At 42.1% G+C, this 22,169-nt stretch overlaps 1 protein-coding gene across 6 annotated transcripts in view; it reads left to right on the top strand.

Moving 5' to 3' along the window:
* Positions 1-22,169, top strand: part of GLIS3 (GLIS family zinc finger 3) — a 507,224-nt gene that overhangs the window by 450,613 nt on the left and 34,442 nt on the right. For all 6 annotated transcript variants that reach the window (XM_033858126.2, XM_019934153.3, XM_033858125.2 and 3 more), the window contains one exon: positions 6,282-6,450. In XM_033858126.2, the coding sequence (XP_033714017.1) occupies positions 6,282-6,450 (169 nt within the window). The remainder of the gene's footprint in view (positions 1-6,281; positions 6,451-22,169) is intronic.

Genomic DNA, 22,169 nt, shown 5'->3' on the forward strand with positions numbered 1-22,169 from the left:
TCAGTCATTTCCTGAATCCTTCCTAGGTTCAAATTTCTCCTGGAGGGACCCTTGAGGAGGAAAGACAGAGACAAGATTGAGCTCACCATTTGAATGGGGCCTCTAATTCTTTTTTAATATCTCTGTGAAAGCCGACTTAGCCTGATTTCATTGATTAGTTTACCCCTCTGTGCCCAGACCCTGGAAATAATACCCAAGAGATGAGTAGTGAGCCCATACCTCTTCCCATGTACCAGCCACCAAGCATTAAATGTCATTCCTCTGTGTCCCAACTCTGGCACTGATTATAAGTGAATTCACAATCTGTGGATAATATTGGTTCCCCTTGTCCTATGAGAGCAGGCCCTCTATGAAGTGCAACACCATGGCTTTTCAAGTAATCATAAATGACTCTGAAAGCGTATTTACTGTAACTGCTAGGTGGCAACAGATCTGCCCAGTACTTCTCTTCTTCATGCATTATTGACAGAGGCAGTGGCCTTTCAGCCCACGACATCAACATCGTGCTCGCTTGTGGTAACAGGTGCATATATCTGATTGCTCATGACGAACCCCTCCCTGCCTTCCTTCTTTCCCACCAGTGGATCGACATGCTCCTGACAAGCATCTGAAATCTTTATTTCAGAAAAAGCCCATCTCCTACCAGCTGTTTGTTTTCCAAACCAAATAATTCAGTTAATTTCTTGCTTGAGTTAATTTTCAGAGCTGGAAAATTTCAGCCACGTTGAGGTCACTTTAGTACTTTTAGGGTGGATAGAAGCAAAAACCGGAATCTACTTTTTGGATCCTAACCAGCATTTTGGTGGTTAAAACTACCCGTGTGCTTTGTGTGTGGTGGGGGAGGAGTGCCTAGTGACTCCAAGCGGCCTTTACAAGTGGAGTATGCAAGCGTTCTGATACGGTATCAACACTCTTATGCCTTTGTTTTTGCATCCATCTTGCATTTGAGAGGCAATATAGTGTGATGGTTAGAGGCACATGATCTGAAATCAGGTCTCCCAAGTTTGAATTCCAGGTCCACTACTTACCAGCCACAAGACCTACATACGCCAGGTAACCTAATCAAGAACCTGATTAGGCCTCAATTTCCTCAATAGTAAACTGGAGAAAGGTTTGCAAAGTACTAAATAAATGTCATCTATTGAATCTGGGGCATGGGGCAGGCAAGAAGATGAAATACAGCAGAGATATGGTCCAGCACCTACTGCTCAAAGTGCAGTCCCCAGACCAGCAACCCCAGCATTGCCTGGGACTTTGGGAATTTGATAGAAGTTCAGAATCTCAGCACTTGCTGCCTCCAGGACCTAGTGAATCAGAATCAATATTTTACCCTGGTGAATTGTTTGCAAATTAAAGCTGGATAAGCAGGATTCTAGCTGCCCGTACAGTTTTGAACAGAAATATGCCCTCCAGTTGACTGTTTTTAATATACCTCAGCCTGACAAGGGAGGTCTTCTTCCCTGCCCTCTAAAACGATGAAAACATAGTCATGAAACAATGCCTATGGTAGCTTTCCCTGTCTCTGGGGATGGGCCTGAGACAAGTAGACTTCATTTCAGGAAGTTTCCTTGCCTGAAAAACTCCTTGCCTTTCTCTAGTCACACAGTGAATACATGACAGCTGAAGTGTCCCCAAGGGTGCCCTGTCCACACCCATTAGATATATAGATTAATTGTTTTTATTTGGATAGAGAGAGTGCTGCCTGTTAACGCAAACTAACCTGAGCCAGTTAAAGGCTCGAGACTAGAATGCCCTGGTCCCAGTAGCTGGTGAGATGGCATCTGGGGACCACACAGATCAACAGATGCTGCTTTGTCAAAATTAAAAAGCCCAACTGAGTCACCTCCACCTACCTCTATAAGGAGATGGGATGAGGGACTGTAGTGAGCTAAGCCCCAGAGAGAAAGAAAGACTAAAGCAGCAGGGAGGCCAGCTCCTGGTCCTCTGCTGGAAGTAGGGCTCACAAATTCATCTCAAGACCAAGCTTTTATTTCCTTGGGGAGTCCACCATCTCTTAATCACAAAAGCAATAAGAATTTCCAATATGTTGCTCCGCCGTGCCTAATCAGTTCTTCCAGCTGCCAGTCATCAGTGCAGTCTAGAGGCTCACCTAAAAGCCCTCTTCCAGCCTTGAGATCAGCAGTGACCCCTGAGGTGACATAGACGATGAAGGCCGCCCCGTAGGTAGCCTGTGTGTGCTGCCTGATTTGATCATGACAGCTTTGTTAATATTGCCCCAGATGCTGCGGGTTCAGTTCTCCTCCTTATGCTTTGATTGATAGGCCCCATTGTATGCCCCATTAGTGGAGTTTGGAAAATCATTTGGAAGGAAATTTTTCCTTTTGTGAATGACCTTACACTTGCACTCTGACATGGAGATTTTCTTCCTGAGGTTAAAAAAATCACTTGGCAAAGCCTGAGCATCTGTAAGTATTTGTAAGTATTTGTTGTGGTGGGCGGGTCTGTGTGAAGGTCTCAGGTATTTGACTTCAAACATTAAGAGACTAGCGCCTGCCTGGTACAGAGTAAGGGCTGGAAAATTGTGTTTGAATGAATGAATATTCTTAGACTATAGTAAGATAGAATCCTGGATGTATGACTTTGATAGCTGGAAATTCCTAGAAGTCAGTGTAAGTAAGAGGCATTTCCTGTGCCATAGTGGCAATTTCTAAGAAATGTGGATCTTTGGTAGAGGTCAAAGGCAATCCTGCTGAAGCCACTGATACCTGACTCCAGAGTTTTGTCCATTTTATACGAAGGATATGTGAGATGGGAGTTGGATGAATGTTGGAAAACCATGCTCTATTGTTACTTCCTCTGAATCTCTGGTCATTATATTGGTCCCAGGCAACATCCACAAACATTGCCCTGGACTCTGCATGCAAAGTGCTCTGTGTAGACACTAAATTATAAGCCTCTTCTAGGTTATCTAACCAGAAGAGAATTTGTCTTACGTTTCTCATCCCATTTGTTAGAATATAGAGGCAAGTCCCAGGCTTCATTTTGCTGACAGGTAATTTCTTACACCCTACGTAAGAAACTGTTTCATACACATTTTTTATATACTTTAAATTGAACCCTAAAGCCTCCCTTTCTTCCTCTTGTGGGGTCTGCAGTCAAAGGGTCTCTGCCTGTTCCAGTGTCATTCACTGGCTGTAGCAGTGGAAGGAAGGGCTGTAGATGTGTGTTTGACTGTTGGTCAGTCAACACGTGACCTCACCACAGCTGGAGGGCATGTTTCTGAGCCTCCGGCCCTAAACCACACACCTCTTATGTCCCACCTCACATCCTCTTCACCACGTGTTCCTGCCAGCGGCCATTGCTATGGCAACCAGGCATAACTTGGCAGCATCCCCTCAACTGCACTGGCTTTCTGTCCCCAGGCTTCTCTGATGCCCTGGCCTTGGACATCTCTGAGAACCTTTAGCCACTGTGGTGCATGTGCCTACTTGGAAGTGTGAGAGAAGTAACACCCTTTACCAGCGGGGAACAGGAGTTGGTGGATAAATGTTCCTTTCTGTCCTTGTCCTACTCACGGAGCCCAAGACGGACTCCAGTGGCATTTAGATTGTGTTCGTCTTTGTTTACTCAACAAACATGAATGACGTGTTGACAAACATGAACGACGTGTTGGAGACAGTAGGCACCAAGGGTGTCTGGTTCACTAGTCCATCCCAGAACCTGGCTCAGTGTCTGCCAGACGGTAGGTACTCCGTAAATATTTGTGGAATAATTGGCTGCTGAGAGAGGAATGAGAAGAACGCAAGTAACTCTGCACACACAGCAAAAATATTAAAATAAGTACAGAAAGGTAGAGGACATTACAGGCAAAAGCATAATAGCGTAAATTGCCATGACATATTTGAGGTGTGGTCAGTTGTCTGATTTGGCCAGAGTTTAGGGCACATTTTGGGATTTGGGGGGCACAAATAAGACAGCGTGTTAAAGCGTTGAACACCGTTTGATGTTCTATACTAGTAAGTCTCAGTATTTTGGTATAAGGATTTATAGAGGTCTGTTCCCCTCATTCACCTGCACCTCCGCAAGGACAGGGGCACACATATTGTAGAGTGGCTAGCATGTAGTAGGCACCAAATAAATATTGAATTTAAAAATTAATGGTTGAAGGATAGATGGATGGATGCATGATGATGGATGGTTGGTCCTGGCTAGTAAGCGGGCTGAAGGAGAGGACCTTAACCAGGCCTAACTTTCAGTGTGTGGCAGGCTGCACACAATACCAAATTTCCCAGCCTATTTCTTTGCAACTAATGCAAAAACCCGGCTAATATAGCTAATGTAGGCCTTCGGGAAGCAGCACATTTTCTACTGAAGCATAGAGCAGAGCATGGAGTGTGTACACCAAGTTTCTCTGTTGCTCATGGGTTGTAAACAGCAAGGCAGCACTTCTTTGTGAAAAACACACACACACATATATACAAAAATACCTCCAGCGGATACTAAGTGATGGGTGCATTCAGCAACTGCAACAACATAAATAGGAGCGCTCACGTTTCTACATTAAGGCAGAAAAAAGTTAGCTGTGTTTCCACAGTGTGTCTGTGACCTTCTTATTATTCCATTAGTTTTTGGAATAGTATATAAAACACCAAGCTTCATGCTGACAAACACCGTATTGAAACTGTTGCTGCAGTCAATCCAAACAGCCTTCTCCCGTGGGTAAAATTATTATTTGGAATACAAGCAGAGTGTGGTTGCTTGAGCAAGCTGAGCATAAATGAGGTAGTGATCCATAAGGTGACTCTAGCGAGTCTGCAAATGTGCAACTTTTCTGGAGGCTGACACACAGCAGAAGCTCTGCATTGCCCTTTTGAGCTGGTAAGCATTTCCTAGTCTCACCACCTCTTCAGGACTTGGAAGACTGTGGAGGATGCAGGCGTCTAAGGACAAAAGTTAACCTGACACAATGCTGACTTACCAAAAACAAAACCTTCAAATGAGATCACACTCCTTTCAGTAGCTTTTTGAGCGCGAAGATGATAATTCTGCTTCTTCACAAGTTCCTTTAAGTACTTGAACTCTTGTTCCATTGGATTAAGCTTTCAGGGGCTGGGTCATTTGGGGGTATTAACTCTATCCTGGAGAGGTTGGAGAAAAGTGGTGCTGGTCTAAAAATACAGCTCCCTGAACTTTTAAACCTTCAAATCTCTTTGATTATGTGGCTTCTTTTTCTTAATCCTGAGCCTGGTTTTTTAAATTTTTTAAAAATCCATTTATTCTTTGATATCAGTAGAGTAAGTTCAAAAAGAGCAAAGATGGGTATAAAGCTTGGCATAGCTTTGTACAGAGAAGGAAGTTAAAGAGAGTCAGCATAATGGTGCTGGTATGATTGCAGCATAATGAGACGTCTGCTGAGTAGATCCAGGCACTGAGAGAGCTTCTCTGATAGTGATAGACTCCGAAAGTGACAAGCCCCAGTTTCTTCTGTGACATGGTACCAATTAGCCGATCTAAATGGGCACATATTTAAGTTTGAGGTCACGTATAGTTCTCAAAGGCTAGGCTGCCCCCAACAACGAGGCTGTAACTCACACTCTGTGTCATAATAGACAACAGCGGGAGAAGATCCGAGAGCAGTTTTTGAGGCCCCTTTTCCATATTTTGTGGTGTTGGGAGAGGAGTCATGTTTGCTGAAGACTAAGTACATTTATCCATCACACCGTTGGGAAATGCCCAGGGTCGGTTAGACTCTGAAGTTAAAAGAATGTAGGATGCTGCATTGGTACTAGGATCAGGGGAAGCTCTGTTCTCATTACATTGATTTAGCAGTGACACGGAGACTGGGCATGACCCACAGCGCCTCACTGCAGCACGGAGAAGAGGAAGAAGGCCTGTGTTGTATCCTTCTGGGTCAGCAGACCGCATATGCTGTTACCTGACTGTCCTCCCCTGTGACTGAAAAGTGCTAATACAGAGACCTTCGCCCAGGTGCAGACATTACAAGATTGGCTAATTATACAGTGTCCAGACAGGGAACTTGCCGGGCAAGGCAGCTCTTATGAGACGAACCGTGAATGTCAGCCTGGAGCAAGCTGAACATGGACTCCTCAGACAGCAGTAAAGGCACATTATCCGGGGAACCTGTTCCACCATAAACACAAAAGCTGTGTATATCCAATAAGGGGAGAACTGTTCCCTTAAAACCACCAAAGAGAAAAACAAACAAGCCCCTAAAATGTGCTTGCTGTCAGCCTTCAGTATTTAAAGAGTGCGTGCTTCCTTTGGGGCGCAGTCTGATGCTTGTTCTCCCTTGATTTCAGCTTCAGTTTTCTCCAGCAATCATTCAGGCCGAAGCGGGACAGCTGCTGGGGCCATGCCAACCTCACATCCTGTCAGTCACCCTTCTCCGGGACATAATGTACAGGGGAGCTCCCGCAACCCCTCCTCCCAGTTACCTGCACCCACAGCTGCGGACGCGGGAGCTGAGAGGTAAGGCCATCCGTCTCTCTCTTCTAATAGGTGGCACCGCCAAACCTCCCTCCACCAAGAAGAGCTTTGACAGTTGCTGAAGTTTATTAATAATCCATTGGTGGGTTGAATGACCCAAAGGTGACATTTTAAAGGTACATGCACAAAACACGTGAACCGAATATCTCATTATCTGTTTTATTTTCCATGGGAAAAAAAATAAAGATACTGGCAATAGCCCACTGAAGTGTCTGATGCTGGGGAAATGCATCAGAATGTTCCTGTCATTCCTCAGTTTGTTTCAGGGACTCAATTTTAAGGTAATGTCCCTACAGGTTGACATGCTTTCCAGATGTAAGATGGTACCTTCAGCACATAGATCAGTGGTGTTGTCTTAAGAATATAGCATAAAAGGGCACAGGATTTTATGCGCACTACCAGAAAGGGGCTGTTCACTGAATACTTTATGTTGATACTACCCTCATAAAGAGTTTCTGGGAGAAAATTTTTCAATCTTGACACTTCGGTCCCTGTCTTTGGACTGCCCAGCCCTCCAGTGGTGTGGACAGCATGCTACTTCTTTCATTCTCCTCTCCACTTGTCATCTGGCTTGAATTGACCTAGACATCCACGGGAAAAAGTTCTTGTGGGCACCCCTATGCAATCCTGGAATAGTAGGCATTTGGTAGACAAAATAATGGGTTGAATAGGCAACAGGAGTAAAAGTCTTGAATCTTTGATTTCACCAGCAGTCTGTGGTTTTGTTGGTGTTGGCCTGGTCTAGGAGTTTTTTAATGTGTTTTTAAGTCCACTAAGCCATATTTTTAAATTGTATGCCTACCCTTTATTAATACATCTGTTCATTTAATAAGCATCTGTTGAATACTTGCTATGTGTCGTACATTTTGCTGAAGATGAAAAGATGATGAAAACCTGGTCCTGCCATTATAGGATTTGGTAGTGAAGACAGACATGCAAACAACATATAGTAATGCTGGTTGGATAAATGATGTAACAGAGGTGCCACAGAAGCTCCATCTCTGCCTTGGGGAGGGGGAGAAAAGAAAGACAAGAGTGATCTAGGCATTACAGGAAGATTAAGGCTCTTCCAGGTGGATAAATTGGGAAGAGCATCCAAGGTAGCCAGAGGAACATATGTAAGACATGAGAGGGGGAAGGACACATGGAGGGAGCAAGGTGCCAGTAACTCAGGTGGCATCATCAGGTAGACATGGCGGATGAAGTCAGGTGAGAATGGGTTGGCTCATGGGGAACAACCACGCTGAAGATTTTACCCCTGATCCTACTGGAAGTGAAGAACCATTATAGACCCTTTATTAGGAGAGAAACACATCAGATTGTCATTTTAGAGAAGCAACTCAGGTGACAAGATGGTAAAGTAATTGAGGTTTGAAGCAGGGATGAAAGGTAGGGAAAATACGAAGGAGGTTATTATAGAAGTCCTTGTGAACAATATGAGGACCTGAGCTAAGGCAAAGCAGTAAGGATGGAGAATTTATTCAAGGGCTATTAGTTAGGAGGCAGAATCACTAATTATAAATATATGGTGGGGTAAACAGGAGGGACCAAAATTCATTCCTGAGTTACACCCCGAGACATCAAGATGGAAAATGGTGCCGTTAACAAAGGAAAAGAGGGTTTTGAGTAGAGGTGAGGGTGGGAAGGAAGGAATGATAATAAAGGGACTTTAGGGTTTGGACTTTCAGGTGGCTGTAAAACATCCAGGTGGATGTGTCTGGTCGGCAATTGAAACATGGATCAGAATATGTTAGACTTAATCCTAACACTTCTATGTACATGGTTATGTGTAAACAACTTATTAGCCTTCTCTCACAGGATCTGTCAGCAAAGCAGTGCAAATGATAATCATCTATTAAGTTCACAGACTTGCCAGTTGTTGGATGTATTTCTGTAAGTTCAGATGAGCTTATTCATTTTAGGATTTTATTTAGTTCCCAGTTGAGTTTTAAATGATATTATCCGTGGGCTTTTCATCATCCCATTTCATTCTGCCTGGCCAAGCATCATACCCTACAAGGTGGTGAAGCTAAGAAACCATCCACAGGGACTTCCTCCTCTTTGTCTCATCTTATTGGTAGTTATAAAGACTCTTTACAAGAATATAAGAAAAAAGTAATCTGTGTGTCTTCTTTTTTGTACACAGCCTTTAAAAGAATCAATGTAGAAAAAGATTTTAACCATTATTAGAGTCAAAAACAACAACCCAAACACCTGATTAAATCCCAGCTCTCACAGTTGCTAATTGTTGGAATGTATTCCGTGGATGCTCCTGCTGCTTGGGTTGTTTCTGGTTTTGTTTTTAACATTTCATTTTGTTTTATTTTATAATTTTTTCTTCAATTTCGTCTTTTGAATGTTGGTAACATATTAAAAAATTTCAAGAATGGCACAGTGAACACCCATATACCCTGCACCCATGTTCACCCATTGTTAACATTTTGCCACCTTCTCTCTCTCTTTCTGTCTTTTTCTCTTTCTGACTTGAGAGATCCTTTATTTGTCTGTTTGCTTGCTTCCCTGTTGTTTCTGAACCAATCTGAGAGAATATCTTGGGGCTTCCCTGGTGGCGCAGTGGTTGAGAGTCCGCCTGCCGATGCAGGGGACACGGGTTCGTGCCCTGGTCTGGGAAGATCCCACATGCCGCGGAGCGGCTGGGCCCGTGAGCCATGGCCGCTGAGCCTGCGTGTCCGGGGCTTGTGCTCCGCGGCGGGAGAGGCCACAACAGTGAGAGGCCCGCGTACCGCCAAAAAAAAAAAAATCATCCTCTTCTTCATTATTATTATTATTGCTTTTTTCATGACATTGACAGTTTCTAAAGAACTGAGGAGATTTATTTTGCAGAATGTTCCACAGTTTGGACTTGTCTGATATTTTTTCCTCCTTAATAAACTTGTTCGTTTTGGGCAGGAATAACACATAGGTGATGGGTGTTCCTTAGCTCTTTTGAGCCTTAGTTTACACTCATGGGGAATTAGGATTAGATGAACCAAAGCAGGTAAAGCACCTAGCTTGTTACATGGCATGAGGACAGACAACCTTGGCATGGCTGAGAGATTCAGGTTTGTAAGCCAGAGGATGTTGTCAGATGATTGCAGTCGCTGGTAATATAATCATGGAAGGGAAAATGGAGAGGCAGAGGAAGGTGGTGTACTTTGCATGGCTGGGTGAATGAAGTGGATATTTTCACTTTTGTGTCTTTGCCTTTTTGCTCTGCTCTCCCCACAGGATGTGAGCCCCGTTCCTATGCCAGCCCAACTGGCAGGAGCAAGGGCGTGGAGGTTTATCTCTTCCAATCAGGTTTGGAGATGAGGATGACTGGAGAAACAGCCCTGAATTATTCACTGTGTTTGCACTAATGTCCAGCATAAAAACACTAAGAGGAAATGTGCTTACCTTCCGCTTTGGGTTTATATATCTTTGCCTCTGTTTGCCTGGGAAATTCCCCAGTAAAAACCCCAGCAGTTTTCCTAACGGAAATAAGTTTATCCACTTTGCGATTTTTAGTGGGAAACTGGCATTTTTTCTCCTGCTTTGCGGGCATTGATTCATCATTTATTTAGCTTTAACTTGTTAATAAAATGGGCTGAGTCACTGTCATAAGTCAGGAAAGGTCCACTACATCTATCCAGTTAACATCTGTTTCTTTGATCCTTACCACCGTAAAATAAAGTAAACGCAAGTTATCTCAATTTGACGAGATTCCATTTTTATTTTGAAATATTATCTGAATGACACATCGTTTCAGTGATTTAAGCTGAACCACACCACATCACCTAATGTTGATTTAAAATTATTATGGGAAGTGGTGTTTTACTATGTCATATTGAACGAGCCAGTGGTACTTTATGACAGTGGGAACTCGGCGTCTTCGGAAGTGTTAATTTATTGGGTTTCAAAATATGTCTTTTAGACGAGAGAAAACAAACATTGATGGAAGTCCTTTTTTGAGATGGAGAAATCTTGCAATCCCAAGAATAAGTCAGCTGGATTTGTGTCACTCATCTTGTTCAAGAGCATGTTGGCTGCCTCTCCCCTTCTAAAGAGTGCCACAAATATGGTGTGCTCTGTAGTATAAGTGACAGAGTTTAGGGGACTTGTGGATTTACCAGAGTGGAGCGACATGTAAAGGGCTTCCTACGAGCCCCACCTCTGAGCCAGAGAAGACTGAAAACAAGGAAAGGATGTGCTCTCCCCGTGGAGAATGCATTCTAGTACAGGAATCAACAGCAGAGAATGTTAGGGACAATTTTTTTGGAGAAAGTTATCTAAACACCTAAACAGCTAAATAAGGAATGTCAGTTTCTTGAATCTGTATGAAGTATTGGGAAGCCTTACTGTTTTCCGTTCATATCAGATGTGATACTGCTAGAATTCTAGGGACTTTGATATATGTGCAGTCTTTCTATGCCTTTGGGTAACCAGGGCTGGTCTTCACAGATAGCATTTTCTTATTCACCATTGGGAACATATTGTAGCTTTCCTGGATGCCAAGGGGTTAAAAATAGCAATTGTTTTCTATGTCATGTCTTTGCAATTATGTAAAGTTCTTTAGCTCTAGTCAAACCAACTTGCTCACTGACTTAGCTTGGTTGTTTTCTGCATCTTAATTCAGGATCTTTCTCTACCTAAAGAGACAATAAGGATATTCCCTCATTGTCTTATTCTTGACTAAATGTTATCAGCCTGGGGCTCGGCTTAGTTTTCAGCCCAGAAAGCCTCCTTGCCTCGTGCAGCTCCCCAGTTAAATCTGTCTCATTTATTTTCCATTTCCCAGATGTCCACTTGCTAACTGGATTATTAGTTCTTTGAGGGCAGGAACCTAAAATTTCCTTGTAACCTCCAGGGTTCCTGTGATGCTAAGGCAGGTTTGACAAGGGAAAAGGACCAGTGAGGGGAATGCCTAGGAAACGGGGGGTCATTGCCAACTCCCACTGCCCAGGTGGGAGATTCCTAGAAAGGATTACTCCCCTTGATTCATTGGTCTGAAGGATGGTGACCTCAAAGCTCCAGCATCTTATATAACCTGCATACTTCTATACAATACGTAGTTGCTCTAATACCTATGTTCACACACACACACACACACACACACACACACACACTGCTAGGAGTCTCTTGCCATCACCCATTGCTGGGGTTCCCTTTGCTTTCCTGTGGTCTTTAATACTAGATGCTCAATACTAACTATTCCCACATATTTGCATCTGTAGTATCTGAACAGCTCAAAACTAGGCCTGCTGCTTTGCTGTCCTTCCCACCCTAGGACTTTCTTAGTAAACAGGGACACTGATATCTTCACCCGCTCAGCTTTTCCATAGACAGACACACATACACATTCTCTCTCTCTCTCCACATAATCTTTTCTCTCTCTTTTTAATCTTCTAGTATGTGTGCAATAATGGCTAAAATCATAAGCATCATACAAAATATTAAAGTTTATCAAAATCAGTCCTAACATTGAGGTTCATTCATTTATTGAGTCATTCAGTCAGCTGGTATTTGGGCACCAGGCAATATACTGGACACTGAGGACATAGTGGTCAATGAGGCTGACAGGAGCCTGGCCCTCTCAAAGCACCTAGTCCAGCAAGAGCTAACCTGGTCAATAGGTGATCATAATTTTGGATGCTATGAAGGGGCACTACAGGAGGCTGTGGAGGCATACAGAAGGAGTACCTAACCCAAAATTGGGGAGGGAGGAATAGAAGAAAAAATATCTCCCTGAAATCTGAAGGTCTATAGAACCCGGCCAGGCAACGTCATATATACAAAAGCTAAGAGGAGAGAGAACAAGCGAGGACGGAGCTTCATAAATAAATGTAGGAGGAGGCTCATGAGCTGCATTAAGGAGCTTGGGCTTTATCTAGAGAACAGGCTTTTGTGTATTTGGCTAAGACAGGTACCCTGGTGACTCTGGCATACATTTCAAAGGCCTCCATATCCTGTTATCCACCCAGCAAGAGTTCAGAACATATTCTGTGCCCAACAGAAGAAGAAATGATGAAGAATGTATGAATGATTTGTCTGGTCCTCAAGCAGACAAAGGCTGTCCTTTCCATATCCTAGACTGATAAGGCAACACAATGGGTTTTGTGTTATTTTCCTTTTTAACACAATTTGTAAAGACAGTTTTGTCCCTTGCAATTCCAAGCTTGTAGTTTATATAGTCATGACCTATTTAAGAAGATTTTGAAGAGTCAGTGTCAAAAAAAAATTACCTCCATGTTAGAGACAAAGTGCCAAACATCTGAAAGTTAGAGCTCTAATATCAATAACTTGGCCTCTCTGTTCTTATTATAAAAGAGAAGACTTGAGTATTATTACGAAGTGTCCACGTTGCTGTGTGTCATAATTTAGTTGCAATTTACCCAGTGAGCACTGCTCTCAGAGGCTCCTTGATGTGTGTTACAGACCCTTTCCCACGTGCATAGATAGCTGACTTATAAGGCAACAAACACTGGCAAAACAAACAAACAAACAAAGCCTGTCAATCTTTATCACTGAAATAATTGAGAAAAGCCATAGTCAGAAAATAAATATAAGCCTCAAATATCCATTGTTATCAGCCTGAGTATTGGCATCTACATCATCCTCTGTTAGAGTCTATTGATAGGATGCTCACCTAATGTCGTGTGGTCAAGAGCATCATTCTTTCTCTTTGGGCTTCAGCACTTTATATTCAGAAAACAGTTATCCACATTTAACATCCCATTAAGGTGTCAGTTTCTTTCCAGAAAAGAGACTTCCACAGATGTTCAAGATTAAGAGAGGTGGGGTCCAAAATCTACCCCTCCCCCCCACACGTCTACTTGAGAATTGCTGAATGTAACGAATGTTGCTCCTGATGTTGATGCTGTGAGCACAAAGAGGCAGAAACTTCCAATATCCTAGACTTGAAAATGGAGATACAGCATCGTATCTTAGACGGAAAAGCTTGAGGTCCTTTTTCTGTTCTGTTTTCTTTAAATCTGTGGAAAATTCCTGGTACTTCTTGATGTTTATTCCAGGGCAGAATAGCCCACCAGTCTTAAAACGTCTTAAATATTGATCCATGACCACAGCCATGCTTCATCCTCTCTGGAAAATATCAGTGGGGTTATTGGCCTTTGGAATGACCTTTCTTCTCACAGAGATCTTCACCTTACTAATAGCTTCTTATAAATACGCCACCCTGACTCAATCGTAATAGTTACACGTACAGGGAAATTGGTGATATTTCTTACTTTCTTCTCACCTACCTAATGACTGTGAATGGCTCCTCTGGAAGAAAAATAAAACAGGAACAACAACAAGGCATTGCTGAACTAGCTGCCATAGCCCACCCTGATCTATCTCTCATTTAAATTTCTGGGTGGATAACAGGATATGGAGGCCTTTGAAATGTATGCCAGGGTCACCAGGGCACCTGTCTTAGCCAAATACACAAAAGCCTGTTCTCTACATAAAGCCCAGGCTCCTTAATGCAGTGTGGTCTGCGAAACTTTTATGAGCCTAATTACCAGAGTCCAATATATTTCTTGATAATGGAGGAAAATAATGAGCTAGGTCTCCATGGCTGTCTTCAGCTTACTATTAAAAACCTAAAAAGCCTAGGAGTCAACTTTGATTCCTCCCTTTGCCCAAGCACTTTCATATAGAATTAACCTGTAAGTCCTATTAGCTCTGCCTTCAAATACATTTTAAGCCTAATCAGCTCCACTCCTCCACACCCAGCTCACCAGTATCCCCTTCTCTCTCAAGTACAACAGCCCCCTAACTGGTTTCCCAACATCCAGTCTTGCTTACCCACAACCTTCTACTTTCACCCTACCAGCACGCCTGGACTTTGCTCCACACCACAACAGGAGCTGCCCTTTAACATGTAAATTGAATCATTGAGGACTTTCTGCTCACATCTGTGTTCCCACCATACTTAGAATAAAGTCCAAACTCATTTTTATAGTGTGAAAGGCAGCAGTAACCCTGAGCAGCTGATTGATGCACTTCCATCTCCACATTCTCCTTTGTGTCACTTCCTGGCGAAGCAGGAGATGCTGATGTGTGCATACACGTGTCACTCCAGCAAACAAATGGCTTGACTTGTGGTTCAAGTATTCGTTCACATCAGTTTGTTTTCCATGGATTTTAAATTTTGAAATGTACTATATCATCATTTTAGATTAATTATAAACGCACATTACAAACCATCTATTAGAAGGTCTGTAAAAGGAATTATAATTTTTAAGTGCCAGTGAAGTTGTTTCACCTCTGAATGCCAAATCAGCCATCTTTATTTCGTTCCCACATTCCAAACAAATCCACTTCATGAGAAACCCAAGATGATGTTTTTTTAGTCCCCTTGGATTTTCAATCAGGAAAGTGAGTCATGACAGTAACAAGGAATGCTTGAGGTAAAATAGAATTCCTTTTCTTGAAACCTCTACTTTAGTGCATTAGCGTGAAGCAACATGGAGTTCACTCAGCCATTATAGTATTCAAATGTGGCAATGTGTTCTTTTCATATGCTTCCTCTGAGACAGCAAGTCATATGGAGCCAGAATTCCCAAAGTGAAAGCCCACGAGCCATTCTAGCCCGAGTCAAGATACCCGCATATTACAAAGTGCCTCATCTCTGATGTAGAAAAGGCTGTTCCAAGGAAAGCCTCTGCTTAATGTTTTAACAGTGTGATCTGGAAATCACCTTCATCTTTTCCCCTCTCAGGTGGGGATAGTTGGAGAAATTGGCTCCTAAGAAACTACATCTTTTTTCAAGGGAAGGACTGTTTGTTCATTAGTGGTGAGGAGTCTATTGAAGTGAGCAGAAACCAAGAGACAAAGTTCTTTGGATTAGTCTTCTTGCCTCCTTTTCTGAGAAATAATCTTTAGTTGCTTTTCTGTTTAGTTGCAAGGAGAAAAACTTTTCTCTGTTTTAATCATCTTCCTCAGAGTAATGGTTGGAATCATTCTCCTGAAGAAGGTGTTCTCCCCTCAGAACCAGAAACTGGTTTCTGGACAAATATAATATTCAACTGGCCATTTGCACCAATTCGACAAAGGTACCATCCACCTGGACACGAGAATTGGCACTGGGCTTCCCTGGTGGCACAGTGGTTGAGAGTCCGCCTGCCGATGCAGGCGACACGGGTTCGTGCCCCGGTCCGGGAAGATCCCACATGCCGCGGAGCAGGTGGGCCTGTGAGCCATGGCCGCTGAGCCTGCACGTCCGGAGCCTGTGCTCCGCGACGGGAGAGGCCACAACAGTGAGAGGCCCGCATACCGCAAAAAAAAAAAAAAAAGAATTGGCACTAATTTGGGAGCCATGTCTATGGAACCAGTGGTCTCTTCAACAGAGTATTTCTTCAACAGCAACAGCCAACATTTATTAATTATCTTTGCATAGTACTGGATGCGGTGCTGAAGATACAAAATGGTAGCAAACATCTGAGGATTTGATGCTCTTTCCATCTGTAAGAGCCAAGAGCCCTTCTCTAATTGTGAATTTTTAAATATATGCTGTTTCTTTTCATTCATTTCTATAGCCAATTGTTGAGTCTCGTCTTCAAGAGAAGGTATAGAAAATTCATTTGTGGTTATTACAATAGTAACCTGACATCCTTCAGATGAAGAAAAAAAAGCACATATAAACAGCACATGTTACTACTGAACAAACCACCACCCAGCTAGTTTCTTTTCAAATTTATGGATTATATTGACTTCTGAGGTCTCATCTGGCAGTGGCTTTCAAAGGCACCTGGCTGTACTTGGCAGGAGTACTGCATTGGAAGTTAGTTCTAAAAGTTCTTCTGATGTCGTCAAGAGACTCGTGTTTTCAGTTTGTGACCATGAGAAAGGTATGCAAGAAGCTGTTTTTTAATCTACCTATACCTCTCTTTCTCACCTTTGGAGAAAAATAACACTTTTTTTTCTCATTTCTCATCTAGCATTCTCATCACACTTTCTTCCGAATGTTTTTCTTTCACCTAATGCGTTCTGTTTCAAAGCAGACTGAACTCTATGCCTAACACTATGCTGAACAAGAGAAAGTCTTCCCTTTGCCACAGGACTATGAGTTAATCCCCTTGCTTTGACCTACTCAGAGCTGCCCAAGGGATGATATCATTACAGAATTTTTTTTCACCGCAGAATTTTTTGACATGAAATGTCTAAGACCACTCTGGATAAATTTTCTTCTGGTTGGCACTTTTTTTGTAAAGAGGATTTGGCAGAATCAGACTTTTCTTTCCTTTCTCCCCATCACATCAGATTCTGAAATAGACAACCAACCAAGTCACAGCCAATTCTGCAGTCAAGATATTCCAAAAAACCTGGCTCTTGGTTAAATGTGTCCTGCATAATTCATTTTTGTAACATATCCTGGATGTCCTCTCCTCCTCCCTCTGCATTTCCACAGGGGAATAATAGTGTGATACCGTGGGCCGTATGTCACTGTATACAAGAAAAAATATACTTCTCTGCCTTGGACATTGATTACTTTGTTTTCTTGACTTACAACTTACTCCCTAAACCCAAGTGGAGAAACGTTCCTCCAGAACACTCTACCCTTTCTATTTCCCACAAGCACTCACTCATTATAATATATATGTGTCTTTTTTAAACAGCCTTGGTGATCATTTCACCTATAGCCAACTTCACAGCCCTCATTTTGTCATGCTCTGTGGAGGCTCAGGCAGTCATTTTTGAGTCTTAGTCTCGTCCAATGTGATAAATTATTTGTAGTTAATATTGACCCAGACTCTTGTAAGGAGAAAGAAACACTAAGCCCTTCCTGGGGATGGCTTCAGCTCTTCGACTAGTTTGGAACAGAGTCCGCAGATGGACATACAGCTCTTGGCCTGCTTTGGTCCTGCCCAGATGGACAGTGTTGCAATTACCCACACTTCCCCAAGGCTGTTTCTTCATTTCTGAAAGCTGGTCTTGATTGTCTCAGAAGCAGAATTCAATTTGCAGTTCCCCCAGTAACGTGCTGTGATTCATTCGGGGACAAATCTGGATTGAACTGAGTCCAAGTGTCTCTTTTGTGAGACAGAAGGGAAGTATAAGTAGATACTATAGTCACCCAGATGATTCAGCCAGGAATTCATGAAGTGATTCATAAATCGTTATAAAGACCACTAAAGACTACTAAAATGGAGCACTGTCTGGCTATACAAAGTGGGGTATTATCATTGGGGGGTTTTTTTAGATGTTAAATCAGATGTGTAATCCTTAAAACTGTGCTTTTCTTTTTAGGTTTTGAAAAGGATTCCTTTTTTCCCCCTCTGCAGTCAGCCAACTGCTAAAGCCATTTTTCATTGATTAGTTTTCACAGATGAATTTTAAAACCACTACAGATGATACCCCACAATTCTTTGGGGGAATGAAGAATACCTCCCCAAATCTGCCATAGACCAGTTTCTATTCATTATTTCTACTCCCTGGCAGCAAATCAATAATATTTTTCATGTGAATGCAATGAAACTAGCTGTTCCGTTGCATTCTTCCTTCTTTGGGAGGTCTATAACCCCCATGGAAGAAAGAAGGCGGGGCGGGGGGTAACTATCCAAAGCACATACCAACCAACATCTAATCTAGCTGATCATGAAAACACCTGTTTTCAAAGTGTCAACCCCCAAAGCAGTGCTAAAACATACAGTCCCACATGGCTTGCACTGCTTGTGTATACAGTACGAATGAAGAAAAGTGAGACATATTTATGACATGTGCTTGATTTGCAACACAGCCTATTAGTAAATTTTGTTTGAAGAAATACAATTGTTAGTTGACATAGAAATACTTTGGATTTATACACAAGGGAAAGAGTGTAACTGAAAGGCGTTATCCAGCTGGAAAGACTAAAGGTATAAGCCTGGCTTGGGCACAAAGAGCCCCAGTTTAGAAATGAGCAAATTCACCAAAGCAAACTGGGAAATCACATTGTCAGATTTTTGTTGTTGTTGTTGTTTTTTGCGGTACGCGGGCCTCTCACTGTTGTGGCCTCTCCTGTTGTGGAGCACAGGCTCCGGACACGCAGGCTTAGTGGCCATGGCTCATGGGCCCAGCCGCTCCGCGGCATGTGGGATCTTCCCGGACCGGGGCACGAACCCGTGTCCCCTGCATCAGCAGGCGGACTCTCAACCACTGTGCCACCAGGGAAGCCCACATTGTCAGATTCTTAAAGGCAGTAGGTTGCTGGTACCCCCATCCCCATCATCTGGTGATGAGGAGAAAAACCTCAGATGCCCACAAGAGTCCTCTTCCATCCTCCCTCAAGCCATCTCTCTGCCTTGCTTTGCATCTTCACTAGAGAGTGTCTTACCTTCTTGGGATAAAGTGGTATCTGGAGAACTAGCTGTGTGACTTTGGCAAATCATTTCATGTCTCTGGGCTAGATACAGTGGTGCTCCACTGCCCTTCAGCTCAAATATTCTGTGATTGTATGGATTTGTGAGCTCAGGATAATTCGTTGGGAAAGCCAGTACCAAAAAAATGAGACTCTTACAGAAGACCACAACTAACTGCTCCTGGAACTAGGAAATTATCCAGATGAGTAGAAGCCTCACCTTCTTTGAGCCTCTTTCCATAGTCAAGAGAGAAAAGAGTGCTAAGAGTTTTATAATTTTTTGAGCTTCATAGATATTCTAACACAGTGCTATTAGACAGCTCTCAAGCATTGGATATATTTTAAATCAGGGATACCATAAATGTACATTCTGTTTAGAGCAGTCATTCCATAAACATGTGTCAATCATCTGAAAGGTGTCAGACATTCTCTGTTTAAAGTACTTGGATATCTGTGTGTTCCTAATTTAAAATTGTTCATAGTCCACCCCGTCCCTCACCTGCATCCTTTATTTTTCTCTGTAGTACTCATTTCCTCTAGCTCAATACATAGTTTGTGGGTTTAAAATTGTTCATTGCCTGCTTCCTCTCACACAAACAACGGAGATCTGTGTCATGTGTTACTCTCTCCGTAGTGCACTCGGAGCACTTGGTTGGTGTTCAGTAAATACCTCCTGAATGAATAAATGAATATATTATCTCAGATTTTATGATCCCCAGTATGAGTCGAGGTTAACTGTATTTTGCACTTGAAACTGAGGCTGGGAGAAATCAGGGTATTTATTCAAAATTACCCAGCTGGTAAGGGATGGAGCCACACTCCAAGGCCGGAGGGTCTGACTTCTACTCCATCTGTCTTCTACGACAGCCGTCTGCTTCTCCTGCCATTTGCAATTTCTCTGCACATGAACCTCACCAGTTGTATGTGTTTCAATTGGGACCTATTGTTCTATGAAACAATCTAAGATTGAGTACTGCATCAGCAGGAGAGCTCTTTGCTTCTGGCCCACATCACTGCAAGGTTGGGAAGCTCAATGTGAACAGAGGGTGGGAGCAGGCCACAAAAGAGAAGGAGCATAGCCAAGTAAATACCCCCAAATAATCAGACATTTCCCAAGGTGTGTATAGATAAATATTTGCAGAAATCTTTCCAAGGTGTTTTTTAAATTTATTTATTTATTTTTATTTATGTATTTATTTTTGCGGTACGCGGGCCTCTCACTGCTGTGGTCTCTTCCGTTGCGGAGCACAGGCTCCGGACGCGCAGGCTCAGCGGCCATGGCTCACGGGCCCAGCCGCTCCGCGGCATGCGGGATCTTTCCGTACCGGGGCACGAACCCGTGTCCCCTGCATCGGCAGGCGGACTCTCAACCACTGCGCCACCAGGGAAGCCCGGTTTTTTATTTTTTCCGCAGATCTTTGGTGAGCACTTTAAAACCTGTTTCCTTCTCTCTGTCTCTTTTTTTTTTGCAAACCATTAAACCATGGCTTATGCTAAGGTTATATAAACTCCTCCACTAAATGAGTGGAAATGGTTGACTCAATTCTCTGGTTTGCTTTTGTGTGATCTGCTTCTGGTAAGCAGTGATGTTTTTTAAAAATTCTGTTGTGTGCATTTTTACATAACAATCTTCTGTTGTTTCAAAGAAGTATGAAAGGCCAAAGAAGAGACTGGTAAGCTATATCAAATGAAATCTGTGAAATGTCAACTGCAGATCAGCAGCTGGGAAACAGAGTTGGACCCAGAAAGACTTCAGACAGTCTGTCTTCTGGCTCTTGGACACTGCTGTCACTCAGAATGAATGAGAGTGATGTCGTCTTGTCCTGACATAGTGGGGGAATGAGATATTCCTTAGGAGAAAAATTATAAATCACTGCAGTTTATACTCAGCATCAAAATTATTTGTTTATTTATTTTAGTATCAAAATATCTAATTCATCTTCTTTGGAGTTAAAGAAAAATTTCCTGTTTGGGGCAGAAAATTCAGACCATATTAATTTGGCTGTGTGTGTGCGTGTTAAAAAGACTAGGTTGGAAAATAGGTGAGGACACTAAGAAAATGGGATTTCGAGGCCCCCTCTACTCTACCTTCAGTAACAATAACATTTTATGTTTTACTTAGCAAGTTTCTGTTTAAGCATGCATGTTTTTTGTTTGTTTGCTTGCTTCTGGAGTAAATGGCCTCAAACTATTCAAGTTTCTTGAGTCTCTTTGGCTGTTTAAATAACATTCCTGGCATCTCTCTTGCTGTGATTTAGTGACTGCTTTTGGTTGCTCCCAGGGCCTTGCCTTGAACAGTAGGGCTCTCTCCTTCTCTTCTCCTCTCCTGCCCTCTCATCCCTGATTCTAATTTGCTATTTCTATTTCTATGAGCTAGTTAACAAGTAAGCAAGTTTATAAAAATTAAATTTAAGTTAATAGATTGTGAGAGATTTTTCAATAAAATACAATGTAGTGTTTTTAGGCAGTAACAAAATTGATTCTATGTACTGTACTTGAAAGTCAGTCATTTATGCACTCGTTTCTTACACTGGGCTTTTTAGTGCTAAATTCTTATTTATTTCCTTGTTCCTAGAAATTGTCTGGATCACAATCAAGATCACATCCTGTTACTTTCCATCTTTTCTTTATATATGTAAAAGTTAGAGTTTTTGTACCAATTCTTTCCTTTCCAAAGCAAAGACTACTTTAAGTGTACATTTATTTCATTTAGAATAGTATATATTTAAATTTTTATTAATACTTTATATGGAGTGACATACTGTATTTTGAAATTATATTAACTTATACCATATAATCTTATTTATTTGAATAACATGGTGAAAAATCCAGACTGAATTAGCAAAAAGCAAAATGTAGAGTCGGTTGAAGGCTCAGTAAGTATTATTTTATCCCCCCCAGGTCTCTGAGATAGATGATGCTAAAATCTTGATGCGTATGTACTTCCACATTTTTTTTCTTTGCTCAACATTGCTATTACATTAAGTAATATGTGGTAACCAAGAGACAATGGCCAGGGTGTGAAACTTGTGTGAATAAATAGATAAGAATGATTTGTAATTAGCATATAATTATATACTCTCTAGGTAGATAGATACATAGATATATAATTTATATATAGATATATCATCTAAATATAGATATAGAGGTCTGTTGTATGAAATTAACATTCCAGATGACACCTAAAATGCTCAGATGAGTTCTGTTTAGTTGGTTGAATACACCCCTTTTTTATAGCTAGTAATCATAATTCACCCTATAGTCACATCATCCCGAATTATAAAAATGTAAGGTTTTATATTGCTCACAATCTTTGCCTCCTTCCCCTTCCCCATACACATTTTCTACTCTTTGTTAATCAAACCTTCATTTGTGAGTC

This window comes from Tursiops truncatus, chromosome 6, assembly GCF_011762595.2.
Source record: "Tursiops truncatus isolate mTurTru1 chromosome 6, mTurTru1.mat.Y, whole genome shotgun sequence".
NCBI classification, from domain to species: domain Eukaryota; kingdom Metazoa; phylum Chordata; class Mammalia; order Artiodactyla; family Delphinidae; genus Tursiops; species Tursiops truncatus.